The 15,382-nt window shown below is 33.7% G+C and overlaps 2 protein-coding genes and 1 pseudogene across 3 annotated transcripts; 1 reads left to right on the top strand and 2 right to left on the bottom strand.

Moving 5' to 3' along the window:
- Window positions 1-2,644: 2,644 nt before the first annotated feature.
- On the top strand, window positions 2,645-3,423 carry LOC110419852 (late embryogenesis abundant protein At1g64065-like; annotated as a pseudogene).
- Window positions 3,424-6,765: 3,342 nt separating this feature from the next.
- On the bottom strand, window positions 6,766-7,627 carry LOC110419844 (late embryogenesis abundant protein At1g64065-like). The gene has a single exon (XM_021432969.1). The coding sequence runs from the start codon at window positions 7,508-7,510 to the stop codon at window positions 6,932-6,934; it is 579 nt and encodes a 192-aa protein (XP_021288644.1). The 5' UTR covers window positions 7,511-7,627; the 3' UTR covers window positions 6,766-6,931.
- Window positions 7,628-13,078: 5,451 nt separating this feature from the next.
- Window positions 13,079-15,122, bottom strand: LOC110419538 (transcription factor JUNGBRUNNEN 1-like). Of its 2 annotated transcripts, none has more exons than XM_021432632.2 (3): window positions 14,859-15,122; window positions 13,919-14,232; window positions 13,079-13,565 (listed from the first exon to the last, which is right to left on the bottom strand). In XM_021432632.2, exons 1-3 carry the CDS (start codon window positions 15,043-15,045, stop codon window positions 13,185-13,187), a joined length of 882 nt encoding a protein of 293 aa, XP_021288307.1. In that variant the 5' UTR covers window positions 15,046-15,122; the 3' UTR covers window positions 13,079-13,184. The 2 variants fall into 2 exon arrangements, with proteins under 2 accessions (XP_021288307.1, XP_021288308.1); XM_021432633.2 differs by having other exon boundaries at window positions 13,919-14,229.
- Window positions 15,123-15,382: the final 260 nt, after the last annotated feature.

Below are 15,382 nucleotides of genomic sequence, written 5' to 3'. Positions count from 1 at the left end.
GGGAGGCTATATTTATAGGCAGGGAATGAGACTTTTGTGTGTTGTGAGTGAGGTAGAGAGGCTGTATTTATAGGCAAGGAATGAAGTGTATTACACCAAATAAGGTGAATGTTGTATCAAATTAAGGAATTGAGAGAAACTTGGTCAGCATGTATTCTTAGTTAGGTATACGATGTAGCAAGATCGGGAGAGTCATCAGCAAGAGAGTTGAGAAAAACTTGGTCAGCCTTGCACAAACTAGTAAGGGATGGCAAGAACAGCAAAAAGAAAAAACCCAACTAGAAAAGAAAGGAAGCAAAAAATAAGCAGAGAAGATGAGAAGCTTTGGTGTGTGTAGGGAGGCTATATTTATAGGTAGGGAATGAGGTTTTGGTGTGTTGTGAGTGAGGTAAAGAGGTTGTATTTATAGGTAAGGAATGAAGTGTATTGCACTAAATAAGATGAACGTTGTATCAAATCAGAGAGTTGAGACAAACTTGGTCAGCATGTATACTTAGTCAAGTATACATTGTAACATGTATACTTAGTGAGAGAAACTTGGCTAGCATGTATTCTTAGTCAAGTATACGTTGTAGTAAAATCAAGAGAGTCATCAGCAAGGGATGAGAGAAACGTGGTTGGCATGTATACTTAGGTATATATTGTAGCAAAATCAGGAGAATCATCAGCATGGTAGAAGGAATGAGGCTTTGGTGTGTTGTGAGTGAGGTTGTTGTGAGTAAGGTAGCATGGTAGAGTACTTGCGTGTGGAGTGAGGGTAGCATGATAGAGTACTTGTGTTGTGAGTGAGGTAACATGGTAGAGTACTTGGAAACTTGGTTAGATTGTATACTTAGTCAGGTATACGTTGTAGCAAAATCAGGAGAGTCATCAGAGAGTTATCAACATGTAGCATGTATACTTAGTCAGGTATATATTGTAGCAAAATCAGGAGAGTCATCAGCATGGTAGAGGGAATGAGGCTTTGGTGTGTTGTGAGTGAGGTAGCATGGTAAAGGATAGTCCTCAGCATGTAGCATATATACTTAGTCAAGTATACAGTTGTAGCAAAATCAAGAGTCATCAGCGTGGTAGAGGGAATGATGGCTTTGGTGTGTTATGAGTGAGGTAGTTGTGAGTGAGGTAATTGTGAGTGGTGTAGGGAATGAGGCTTTGGTGTGTTGTGAGTGAGGTAGTTGTGAGTGGTGTGTTGTGAGTGAGGTAGCATGGTAGAGGAGAGTCATCGGAGAATCATCAGCATGTAACATGTCAGGTATACGTTGTAGCAAAATCAAGAGTCATCAGTATGGTAGAGGGAATAAGGCTTTGGTGTGTTGTGAGTGAGGTAGAGAACTTCGTCACATAGGTTGTAGCAAAATCAAGAGTCATCAGCATGATAGAGGGAATGAGGTTTTGGTGTGTTGTGAGTGAGGTAGAGAACTTCGTCAGATAGGTATAAAAAATTCACTTAAGCTTAGCTCACATGCAATGGAGGAATTTGAATTTTTTTAAGATTTAACCTAATCTTGCATGCACGTGAGCCTACTCTTTTTTTTTTTTTTGCAACAAGCTTATGGTGTGTTTGTTTATTTAAAGCAATCACATCTTTTTGTTCCTTAGCAATGTAGAATGTTTGAATCTTATGAAGGACACTAGTTTTTCAACAATATTCATATGATCAATGTAAGACGAATTCAAGTAGGTTCTTAAATTTAGAAATCCAATTGGGCAATATGTGCTGCAGTATTGTTAGCCAAACGATCAGATTCTTTAACTTTACTCTCTCCTTTGTCTCCTTACTCAATCTAAAATAATCAATATAAACTAATAAGATGAATATTAAATTTGAAACAAAGGGAGTAATAATTATCAGGATAAATTCACAAGTGGGGTGTGAATGATAGGTTTAATAAGCTTTTGCCACCACCTAAGCAAGACAATTGGTTGAAAAATTAAAGGTAACTTACACTCACATCCAATATAGTAAGTATAATTCATAAAGAAAAAACCCAAAGGTGCGAAAATAAGTTAAGGAAACACTATTTTTGAGACCATTTGGTCTGACTTTATGCATTGGATGCAACAACATTCTGTCATATCATACTCGTGTAACAACTTCCTTGAAGATTCATTGTAGGACAAAATATATAAGTAGAGGTCAAGGCAAGGCAAGTAGTAAACTTTGTGTCCCAAATTAGAAGGGACCGTGTGGAAAATAAGCAAGGATGGGGTGAGATGAGATGTGCCACTTGAACGCGCTTTGAGCAAACTCGGATCATTTTTTCTTCTGGAATTTGCTTGGACAAGACCTAGGAAAAACTTTGGGATGGTTAAACTTAATCCCACGGTTGCTGAAACAACCTTCTGTCTGATATACCAGCAATTGGTCTTTTCAACCACTTGTGATGGGCACAACAGAAGCTTCTGCTAACTCAACTCCACTCTCAGTATCTCACAATCAAACTGTTAAAACCCAAGTCCGAGTTAGGCCCCGAATGTCAAAAATCAAAGCTCTCAGGCGCGTTTTAAACCATCGATGTCACTTGATAATTCCTGCCAAGTTTATCAAGATTCAAGACTCTTTCAAGGAAGGTGCTCTTTTTCATATATAAGCTATATATAGACAGAGAGAGGGAGCCTACTTTCACTTCTCCACCACCATATCTTTCCCATTCTTCGAAGGGTTTCAGCAGGCTATCAGCTTACTGACTGCTGTTCAATTTTAAAAGAAATTTTCTCAGTGGAGAACAAATATTATGGCCGAAAATGATGTAGAGTCTGCCATGGAGCAGTCCAAAGAGCTCAAGCGGAAGAAACGCATGAAATGCTTGGCTTATGTTGCTGCTTTCGTCAAACTGCAATCATTCTAGTCTTTGCACTCACGGTGATGAGTATCAAGAACCCAAAATTCCGGATTCGCTCTGTTGTGGTTGACGATCTCACCTTCAACATCTCCTCCCCGTCCTTCAACATGAAATTTATTGCTCAAGTAACCGTGAAGAGCACAAATTTTGGTCACTACAAATTTCAAAACAGCACCGTTACTTTTGCTTACAAGGGGTCACAAGTCGGGGAGGCCCTAGTTACCAAGGCCAGGACCAGAGCCAGATCAACAAAAAGGATGAATGTGACTATGGACTTGAATTCCAACGGCGTAGCAAATGAGTCGGACTTGGGCATTGATCTTAACTCAGGGTTCTTGACACTGAATAGCCAGTCCATATTGAACGGTAAGGTGCATCTGATGAAAGTGATCAAGAAGAAGAAATCTGTGGAGATGAACTGCACTATGACAGTTAATTTGGCACAAAAATTGGTGCAGGACATAAAATGTGATTAGAGCTTTAGCTACTGTACTCTTATACTATGGTGACTTTCCTTTTGAGTTGAATGTGTATTTGTTCTTTATCTTTTGTATGTTTATATGCACTTGTTTAAATAATAGGTAGGTTTTTTTATCCTTTTGGTTGTTTATCTCATCAGCTTACATGATCAATAGCAACAGACTGATTCTTTTTTGATCACTTGGAAATTTAAACCAATCTTTTTTTCCAACAAAAAAAAAGAAAATTAATTAACCATATCCTCCATCCTAGAACTTTGCTGTAAATATTTAATAGTTATAATCATTAATTAGTACATTTTTTATTAATCAATCTTAAAAGTGGTGTTATAGAGAACTAAGCTGTGATAATCTACAAGCCAAACAAGTAAAAAGTAAAAAATGAGAGTGACACTTAGTTTTCAATAAAGTAAAAAATGTGAGCTTCTCTTCTTAATTAAGGGAAGAGTAACTTATATTGAAGCATAAGAAGATTATTAAAATGATGTTGAAGGTTTTATATCTTAAAATTGAGATGTGAAACGATCGTGTTACTTTGAGATTAAATCTTAAAGTAACACGAAGCCTTTTTCACTTTCATTCATATATATATATATCCTCAAATGAATTCATACTAATACTTTCATACTTTTTCTCTATATAATTATTACAATTTAACTATAAAGTTTTTGCACCCGAATATTTAATTCATTGATTGGTACAAGATTTTCTTGCTTGAAAAGCACGATTTGAATCCCTCGAGTAATTAAACAACTAAAAACTAAAATATCAATTACATATAGTAAAGTCTCAAGATAGCTAATAATGTATTGACACTAAAATAAACTGCTCAAACTATTCTCTTAGCTTTGATAATTCTAAAGATCTCATCTCCAGTCATCTGCAAAATTGTAAAAAGATGAGCCAACAACAGCTCAGGAAATATAGCAAGACACACTTTATCAGATCAAACATCATTTTCAAAATATCATATATATTATTCAAAAGCATTTAACTAGACTTTCAAAAAAAGAAAGAGCATTCAAAATAGTTTGATTTATTATTTTCAAAGTAAATAATTTCATAAGTTCATAAATCATTGATAATCAAATATCATTTTTAAAATATCGTTCAAACAGATTATAGATTTAATTTTTCAAACTCGTAGTTTCATCATCTTAGCTACAACCGTTATTATATCCCGTGAATAAAGATTGTATCAACAAATCGTATTTTCATGATTGTCACTAACTATTATATCCTATTAATGAAGTCGTATGCTAACTATTATATCCCAATAGAAAGGCCATAGAACTAGTTCTAGTATTAGTTTTCTCACTTCCCATGGATCATTTCGTAGCTCTTAAAACATTCTTTATAGGAGATCAAAGATTTCATTTCATTTATAAATTGACAATTGTTATATGAATACACCAAAACATTCATAAATCAATATTCATCATATAAATAAACCAAATCACTCATAAATAAAATTTTTGTCATATGAATAAACTACAACATTCATAAATCATGGTTTATCATATAAATAAACCGAAAATAGAAAATAATCATATGCCTGGCTCTATTTTCACATACTGAAAATAATGAAATAAAAGATTTGATTCTTTCAAGGAATCTACATTTACAACAATTTTAAATAAAGCAATGAGTGTGAAGATATACTTCCTTTCCTTTGTTCTAAAAATTCACTTCTTCCCAAAATAATCAAAAGACTAATAACAATCATTTAAACATATTACAAACAATTTGACTCCCTAAAATCTATTTATCATTTAAATTATACAAAACAATCCAAATTCTCTTAAATTAGAAATCTAGATAACTTGCACACCATTCACTAAACTAACTATATTTGAAGCTATGAAACTCAAAATCAAGATTTGTTTAATGTGTTAAAAACTTGACTTAATAGGCTTTCTATCCATTTAAATCTCAGCACTCAGTTCACTATAGGAAAAGTACAAAAAATTTTCGAAATTGCTTGCTGTCAAATAGTTTGCCCTGTATTTACAAAAAAAAAAAATCATATGTTCATAAAGAAATTTCAAAATCCACCTCCATCTGATTCATTAAAAAACAAACTCATGTACCTTTCCAACTATATATCACTCAAATAGCAAAGGTTCCATAAATCAATTCTGTTCTTCAAGTTACTCTTAAAAATCCCCAAATCCCACACAAAAGTATACTTGTGAAATACTTTCTTAATGGTTTTCTTCACTAATGTGATTGCCTATGTTTAGATGATATATTTATATTAACTCTAATTATATTTTAATAAACTTGAACATAAAAAAAATGGTTTAGGTCCAGTTATTTTAAAGGCTTATTTTTTTCATGTGTGATATTTCAATACTTACCCAAATATTATTTGAACGGCGATATTACAATAATTTTTCCCAAAATAATTTATATCCATGCATGAAAAACAGTTTAATTGAGCTTCCCAATGGCGTTCGTTTCTTGCCCATTCCATGTCTTCTTCTGGGATCCTGATTGTGAACTTCGTTGTTTCTCGTTCTTCGCCATAGGCAGTTTGTTTTTGTCTTGCTCTGCTCATCCACCCTTCCTCCGTAATTAGTTCCCTGATTTCCTTGGTTATGCTTTGGCTCGCTGCCGACAAGGGTCTCCCAACACATTCTACTGTCCCTCCGCCCCTCCATCGATCGTATCCCTTCTAACATACACTATCTGCTTCATTTGGGATCGTTTGTTCCATCCAAATTCAGCTTTTGACTGGGTTGATGCTACCATCGATCCTTTGGTTATTTCCCCGGCTGACTGCACTCTGCAATTTCGCTCCTTCCAAGCACAATTCGACACCCTGTTTTTGTTAGTCCTAGGGATGAACACATCCACGACCTTCCCATATTCATCAAAAGCTTCGGTCAATGTTCTCTATGACATCCTAGGGCTCAAGTTGTCCACAAAAACAAATCTTAGTGTTGATCTCCATCTGTTCAAATCTGCCGCATCCCTGCGCCTGCAATGCTAATCTCGGCCTCCGGTCCAGTTTCGTTTGTTACCCCCATGCAGTTGAGAATATCTCGCCAGAGAGTTCATCTTTCGAGAGAGGGTTTAGAGAAAGTAACAGCCAACAATATGTCTATAAATCAACGTGGACAAATAATTTTCTTTAATAAGACAATAAGTTGTGTACTGTGCATGCGAAGTTGAAACGTGTTTCTTTCCTTTTATTTAAAGGAAAAGTGCTAAATGGAATGACTTGATTCCAAGTGGGTGTGGAAAACTAGACAAAAGGCCTATATATCGTGCATCTAGAACTGAAGTGAGAAGCAAAGCACAAGACAGGAATGATTTGATCCAAACTATGGCTACTTCCAGTCCACAGCTTGAAATGTACTCATTGTGATTCTTGAAGAACCACAGAAAGACTCATCTTGAAGCAAAGAATGCAACAAATTGCAACCCAACAATTAAGTCATCCAACCATACAAACTACAAATTGAAGAATGTTCAAAACAGTAAGCAAGTTCTTTATATCTTACAATGTAGCTTCACTAACAAATCCAAATTTCAAAGCCATTTGATCAGAAAATTAAACACAACATAAGTAGACAAACTCCAATGAAGTTTGATTAATGCATCTCATTTGCACGTCAGGTTCTGGATTTGTTTCAACGAGGTGTTAACGTCCATAGTGCAATTCATTTCTCCTGATTTCTTCTTCTTGAATATCTTGAATAGATGTATCTTTCCTTCCAGCTTGGCATGGCTGCTCAAATTTATGATCCCAGAATCAATATCAGAACTAAGCTGGTCTGAATTTCTTGATATCTTATTGTTGGAACTAACCAATATCGTCACATTAAACTTCTTGGTTGATCGAGCCCTGGCACGACCCTCAACGATAGTAGCCTTACCAACAGGAGTACCATTGTAAGAAATCGTGAGAGTGCTGTTCTTGAATTTGAAGTGACCGAAATTCCTGTTCTTAACGGAAACTTGAGCATTAAGTTTCGTGCTAAAAGAAGGTGAGGAAGATGAGGAACTGGCTCTGAGATTTTCTACCGTGACCCCTCCCAAACGAACTTTAGGATTTCCGGTACGCATTACTAGCAGCACGAAGAGCAAAACGATTATGGTATGTGCTATGACACCGGCTACTACAAATGCCCAGCACTTGATGTTTCTCTTCCTCCGTGAAGTTTGATCTCCAGATTTCATGTTGGAATTTTGACTAGAGATGTAGGCAGGCAATATAAGTTCTTCTGCTTAAAGTTTCAAGGTTTTCTTTTCTGAGCTTGGGTTGAGGATTGGATAGAGAAAGAAAACTATCGCTTACCATAGAGGGAAGGTATAGTATCATGCATGTTGGAATACTTATAGAGCCCTATATATGGTTTTCATGTGGGCCTACACAAAGCCATAGCTGCTATATATTATTTCAGTTTAAGTTGAACATACACTTTGTAGATAGTAGAATAGAGACATCATATTTTGTTCCCCAAGTGAGAATATTTGACATCAAGTATCAACATACCAAAACCTTGTTCCCACATTTGGCATTGCCATATTGATTATGAAGTCAAATAAAGTGTTCAATATTTCCAGGATGTAACTTGCTAGAGTGTGTTGGAAGCATAATTGAGTTAATTAAGCATCTAGAATGAATAAGAGAGAAGGCGAAAGTTGTTTGAAAACTCTTAGATTTGTGGAATATTTCACAAAGAAGGCAGGAGTAAGTCCAGTCTTGCAAGATTTGTAATATTCGCATTGGTGGGGGCACAAAAGCCTTGAAGCTCACTGCTACATGCCTGATCTAGCATGCTTTAGAGATCCATCGTTATCAGAATATAAGAATAGAAAAAGCTTGATTTCGTGAGTTTTTTTTTTAAAAAAATTAGGGAATAGAAAATTCAACTCCATTTATTGGATATGCATTGCTGGAAAATAATGCAATGCTTGGAAAGCAGACCTCCAATTCAAGCGATTCTAATTGGTGGAGTCTTGCTCAAGTGCAGCCCGAAGGTGCCTTCTCAGTTTTTGGTTGGACCAAGGTCAACCCATTCCACCTCTTTTGCATGTTCTTTCTTTCTTTTATTTTTGGGTTCTTGGGAACGACGGGAAGCGAAGGAAAAGATTCTTTCAGCCACCCCTGGGCCATTACAACCCATTGAGGCAAATGAACTTTAAAAACTAAAAGGATAGACTTAACAAATGATATGCACCTGTTGGGTTTTAAGGCTTCAATTAACTTCAATTCAGGGCCTGAATTAGAGTTTAACTCATGATCAACTTTATGACTTGGCCATCTCAATGGAATGCAAACGCAGGCCCACAATGTTTTAATGCATACTAAAATCATAGTTTCTTTCTGAGCCTCCCTAGAAGTCCAAAAGAGCAGAAATATCCAGGAACAAGGGAGTACTACACTTCATCTCAAAATCCTGTGGTGGTAATTCCATCTGTCCCTCAACAAAAGATGGGAAAATGATCCCTTGTATAAAGACATCATCTGCATTGTTCACCACAGAAGGTCTTTGACATATTCAATCCTCTACTTTGGTTTTTTCTCTGCCCTGATCATGACTCTTGACGTTGCTTCAAATTTCAGTACTTGAAAAAGAACCCCGAGGAATTCAGGAGAACAGGTGACTTTAGCACAAAAATGGGGCTTTTCAGCTCCATCAATTACCTTTGACTTTCATTATATCTAACGTAAATGTATGAATCAGGTCTAGATTAGAAAGTCCTCTAGCACATGGATAGTCCCAATGTGTCACCGTCAGCCATTTCATGCACCACTTTCCTTTCACGCAAATGAATGTTAAGAGATAAGCTTCGTCATCACCACTTGATCTTAGCCAAAAGTTATAACTAATAAAGAAAAGCTATAGTTATATATGCAGCGATGTCTCTCTCAAAATACATACCCCGAACATCAATTGTTTGAGCTGAAATTAGCTATAATAGGCATAAAATGTTATATACTAAATATAATATATTCTCGGGTCGAGCCAAGTTGAATGTTAAAAATCTCGACTAGAGCTTGACAAGTAAGTCGATCCATGAACAAATCAAAACGAAAGTTTGTACTTTATATAGTGGTCAAACAAACTAGTGGGCGACCCTTGCCAACTTGGTTTTATTTTATATATATATATATATATATATATATATGTTAAAAGGGTTGAGGCCACTCTCAAGAAGAAGAATGTTCTAGCTAGTCTGCTCATATCCGTTCCTGGTGCAAGACAGAAGACTTAGACCTTTTCTCCTTTCTTCTCCTTTCTTCATGCTAACTTGACTTGACGCAGCCATTTTAGATCATCACCCGTCCGAAGTCTCTGAGACCAAGAGAATCATTTTCTTTTGGTAGCCAAACAAATCTCTTTTTCTTCAAACCCTTTCCAAATTTTCAAGCACGTGTTTGGATGACTACTTGTAAATTTAGATCTCTATCTCTTTTTTCCCTTTGATTACCACATTAATCTTATAATTTTTAGCAGAACGTACACGTAAAAGAATAAAAAATGTCTATGCTGAGATGTGATCACTGTGTTTGATTAGGAAAACAAATAGTAGTGAACTATTCAGGTGATGACTGAAGAGAAAATATATAATACCAAGAAATTAAACATGATCACACCATGCTTCCTATTTCCATTTTCTTTTTTTCTTTTTTTCATTTTTTTTAATTTGTCTGTCTTAATCAGAGGTAAAGATTTGGATCTACAATGCAAATCAAGGGGAATAAATAATTAAATTTTTCAAATTGAAAGGCTTTCGTGTAGTTTTTTTTTTTTTTTTTAAATTATGGTTGAACAAACATGTGCCATTAGTTTTATATGCAAGGTATTTAATGGAATCAAACTTCAGTACTGTTTTTAAGGTATGGCTTCAAATACATGCATGTGTGCATGTATCTTAAATGAAGGTAGGCCATCGCTGCCAGCAAAATTTACAATGTGAAGGTTTACCAAAGCACCGCATTATAAATTCTATCCAAATTATAATGACGTATTAATGCATGGAGGGATGGATTTCAAAGATTACCAAAATTTTTAATGAAAAATTTGAATTTTTTTTAAATCACAAATGAAAAAAAGTTAAATATTGACGAAAAGATTATAAGCTAATGGCATAATTTGCTAATATAGAATGCAAAAAACCTAAACTTTAGTTATTATCTTCCTATACTATCATCTCTTATCATTAAGCACATGGGTGGACCCACATACATGGGCGTGGTGCTCAATTAAAAAAAATATTTATTATATTATTTATTTAAAATTTTTTATATTTAATAATATTAATGAATCCATTAATTTTTTTTTGTAATTTTGTAGAGAGTACAATCAAAATGTATATTTTATTAAAAAATTTATATATTAATAATATTTAAATATTCCTCCAAAAAATAATATTTAGATATTATAAAATAAGTAGATTTATCAAAAAGTAATTTACATATTCATATTTAAATACTACATGGAAAAATAATTTTTTTTTATAATTTAAAATTTTATTAAAAAAATCAAAGTATATAAAATAATAAAAAAAGTCAAATCCCAATAAATCATTTTCTACTTTCAACAAAGAAAGGTTGATTAGTATGGCTCAATTGTATCCTTTCTATTTTTCAACTGTGGATTTAGTGGTATTTGAAAATCAACTAGAAAAGTATATTGCAAACTTGTGTTTGAATGAGAAATTTGTTGAAATCAATGGAGATGGTTGAGACAAATAGAAATATTGTGTATCTTTGGTTTATTTGTTAGTAAAACTTGTATTGATCTTATCAATTACAAAGTGTCTGTTGAAAGAGCTTTTTCAGTAATAAAATTTGTAAAGCACAAGCTAAGTAATTGAACGAGTGATGAGTGGATGAATAATTATGTGGTGACATATATTGAAAAAATGTATTTGATAATATTTCTACCGATACTATTATGCAACGTTTTCAAAATATAAAAAATCATCGTGGATAATTATAATTTTTTTAAATATTTTTATTTTAAAATATTAAATAAATATACCAAATTTAGATTTTTTTAATTTAATATTAAAATTTTTAATTTATAAATTTTATCATATTTATTTTATTATTATTATTTTAATTATAACATTACTTAAAAAATTTCTGAGTTCGTCCTTTATTAAGTACATATTCATTTTGTTACTTTTTTAAGAAAAAGTGAGAGATGTTGGTATCTTATTCGTCTTTGAATGTTTGGTTTCACCAAACCCTCTCAATTTTAGATAATTATGTATATTTTAACTTCAATAGAACTTGAATAAATTTTTTATATGAATTTTTTTTAAAAAAAAATTAGAGTAGGTAATATTCGGTCATCGATTTGTCATTTCAAGATTGGTAAAGCATATATGTTCCATGAACTCAACGTGGTCGTATAGTTTGACTGAAGATGTGGAATCTTTGGTCAATAAAACAATGTCTCCGAGGAAGATTCATTGTAACCATTTTTTTGACTGCCAGTCCTGGGTCCAATGTCTTGGTATGGTTGATTCTTACACATAAAAAAAGACAGAGCAGCGCAATCTATGGGTGTAGTAGGCCCATCGAAAGAGCATAGTTCAGTGTGTGTCTGGTCTTCATCTTTACTAGGTTACCTTTTCACCAGTTCCAGTTCCACATTGTACATTAGTCTTTCCAAAAATAAAGTACTAAATATATTATCTCATTTACTTCTTATTAAGATTTTTTTTTCAAATTAATTTTTTTTATAATTGAGAAAGAAAAGATTCAATCATGTTATTTAAATAAAGACATAATGTACTAACCAATGAGCCAAATAATAAAAAAACGATAACTTTTTTTCAACAAGAGAGATAATTATTTTTATTTTGCATATACATTACGGCATTACAATCTACACTTAGCTCTCAAAGATAATTATTTTTATTTTGTATATATGGAACGTAAGTTTTTATTAATATCAAAATTGCTATGTCATTTGAAGTTTCTAGCTTTATGTAGTTGAAGACTCCTGGCATTACAATGTCGTTTTGGATGAAAATGAACAGTAAACTTACAAAAAAAGTATCCGCACAAACAGCCTTTGGTGACAGCATTGATCATTCTAACATCGACTTGGAGACTAAACCTATTCCTACACCTTTAAACAAAACTTAAGTGCGTCGAAAAAGACAGAATGAAGAGAAGTAATAAGGGCATCAAGAGCAATATAGATTAAAATGAGTCGAAGAAAAAGTCGATTGAAAAAATTTAATGTGGATGGCGTAACTAGAGATTGCTTGGAAGTAGGAGGCATTGGAAGAGCCCTTCGTGATGAGGAACTCTAAACTATTTCTTTTAAAGTCAATTGGGGGAATGAATTTCAGCACTACTTGTTACTATAATTACAACAAGTTATTATACAATATTATTAAATAATAATATCATATAATAACTCTAAATAAATAGTTTGTATAATTATCTTAATACTACTGAATTGTGTGCAATACAAGTGTCTTGAAATTTAATTACTATAAGTGTCTTGAAATTGATGAGCATCATCATCAATCTTGCTTCTTATTGATAGAAGGACTACATTAAGTTCTTTTCACTCTAAGAAATGAGAAAAGGTTGTGAAAATGGTGGTATTGTAATCGCTAATAATGATTAAGAGACTTAGTTTGGCAGCTGTCACTCTTGTTTGAAAGAGATAAAAGTTTAATGTTCAAACGATCCTTTACCTTTTAAAATGTACTGATATGTGGAATATTATTGTATTAGACTTTCAATCTTAATACTCTTAAAATGATAACAACCGTTAAATTAAGCCTGAAAATGTATATCATTTGGTATTTTTCATCTATTACAATCTTACTAAACTTCAACGACAGCCTATAGTTTAAATAATTACAAAATCATTTACATAAGCAAGGGATCAAGCGCAAACTCTACAACTGATTTGAGCTCATCCCAATTCGCATGTGTGAAGAAATCAGTTTCTGGAAAATTTGAAAAGCTGGAAGATGATGCCATAGATGAAGGCTGAGCTATGGTGCTTAATTGATCTACATGCCATTGGCTTCTTCCATTGATATGATTGACAACTGGTTTCTCATCATAATGTTGAACAACTTCAGAACCGAAAGAGATGTAAGTTTCATGACTGTTGGATTCCACACTGCATGTTTGAGAGCTTGGTGTGCTGGTTGAAGGACGTTTAGCTGCCACTTCTCTCCAATCTGGTGTGTACTTTCTCTGTGATGCGTTCCGCTTGAAAATTCGGCATATAGTCCATACTTCCTGTAAATCCAAAAAGTGTTAATTGTAAATAACTTAACAAAATGCTTTCATGAAAGAATACTTAGTATAAAGGAGAAAAACTTTTAAATTTCGTGACTATACTTTAATTTTTTTAAATTTTCCTACTATGCCATCAATCTCATCGATTTTTGAATGAAAAATAACAAAATTAGAATATTTCATAGAATATTGCCTTACTGTAATAATAAATTTTTGCTGTATCTTGTTACTTTTTGTCAAAGAATTCAATTAATTAAATTGAAAATAAAAGAAAAATTCAATAAAATTCAAAGTATAGTGATAAATTTGACCTTTTATCTTATGCTACTTGTATTATACAATATTTTGCTTACAGCTTCTTGTGCAATGGATTTGGGATTGGAGAGGCTGGTGTTCGTGTTACTGTCGTTGCTGGGCATGCGAAACTCATGCATCATCCAATCCGTTTTGGTTCCTTTTCCTGCGGTTCCACGGTAGTATACTAACGTTTTCTTCAGCCCAATGCAGGCGTGGCCTTGTCCTCCTTGAGAATAAACGGGCTTGTCAATGCCGGTTGCTTTCCAAAATCCAGACCCCGTCACTCTGTTTGGTCTAATGCTGTTTCTGTACTTCCTCCCTCGTTTGCAGAAGAAATATGATTCACTCTCTCCCACAATGCTAGGCTCTGCTTCATTAATCATGAAATAATTTAGAGAGATATGCCCTGTGACCTTATTTTCATACAATGAAAGAAAGTTGGCACATGGCACTAAGAAACAAGCAGCTTATTTCACATATTTTGTGGACAAAAATAATTGGGAACCTGGGTACGATAAATGTTGGATAAAGCTGAGTTTCAATTATCCTTTCCCCATGGTTTTCAGGAAGTGTGTTTTCCCCCTATATTGAGAAACCTAAATTTTGATCATGGCCTTTAATTTGTTACAAGAAAAAGGCTAGTAACTTTTAATTTTCAACTATATAATTCTTTTACAATACTTTTGTTGTCTATTACATCGAAATACCTCAAATATTTTCTAAGTTAAGTGAGAGTGAGGGTCTCCAATCTGTAACAAAAACTCTGAAAAAAATTTCAAAAAAGAAAAAAAGAAGTTTGAAAAAGAAACCCAAAAAAAAAAAATAAATCAGCTTCAGTAGAATTCGCAAATCAGGCTAAGCTACTTTTGTTTATTTATGGGTTTTATTTTGATTCTCTTCAATCTTTCAAAGCAAACCTGAACCCTTTTCCCTTACTGAAAGGCTAGGACATAATTATGAAGAACATGAGAAATAATCAAAGACGCTAGAACATACTTGGGAGATCCCAAGGATCATATTTGTAGATATCAATCGTTTTGATGAGCTCCATTCTGATGGGTTTTCTGTCAACTTTTCGTCGAAGATAAAACCCTACGAGCTCTTCATCCGTCGGATGAAATCGAAAACCTGGAAGTGGAACATCTTCGTCCTTGTTATCAGCAGTAGCCTGGACCAAGTTCATCTTTATTTATCCCTGGCAAGTGGAGTGCAAGAAGCAAAGATCTTAATCCTTTAATTTCTGTGTGCTGTGCGTATGAATCATCAATCATACAGAGTTACAGAATTGAACGTTACGGAAACTTCTTATATAATTAATGCGAATTTGGCGTCATCCAAAAGCTGGTGGTTCAGGTCAAGTCAAATTATTGACTCTTAGGCAATAAAGAGCCCAATCAGCTTAGAAAAAGTCTTCTTTCTACTTTCAATCTTTATCACTTCCTTGTGCCGATAATTATTATTAGTACTTTGTATAAACATAACAACATTATAAGATATTCAACGATTAAATCTTAAAATTC

The sequence above is a fragment of the Theobroma umbraticum genome, unplaced genomic scaffold (assembly GCF_002168275.2).
Source record: "Theobroma umbraticum cultivar Fairchild unplaced genomic scaffold, ASM216827v3 scaffold_67.0, whole genome shotgun sequence".
Lineage (NCBI taxonomy): Eukaryota > Viridiplantae > Streptophyta > Magnoliopsida > Malvales > Malvaceae > Theobroma > Theobroma umbraticum.
The sequence above is the reverse complement of the archived record's forward strand: the minus strand, read 5'-3'. Positions and strand labels throughout refer to the sequence as shown.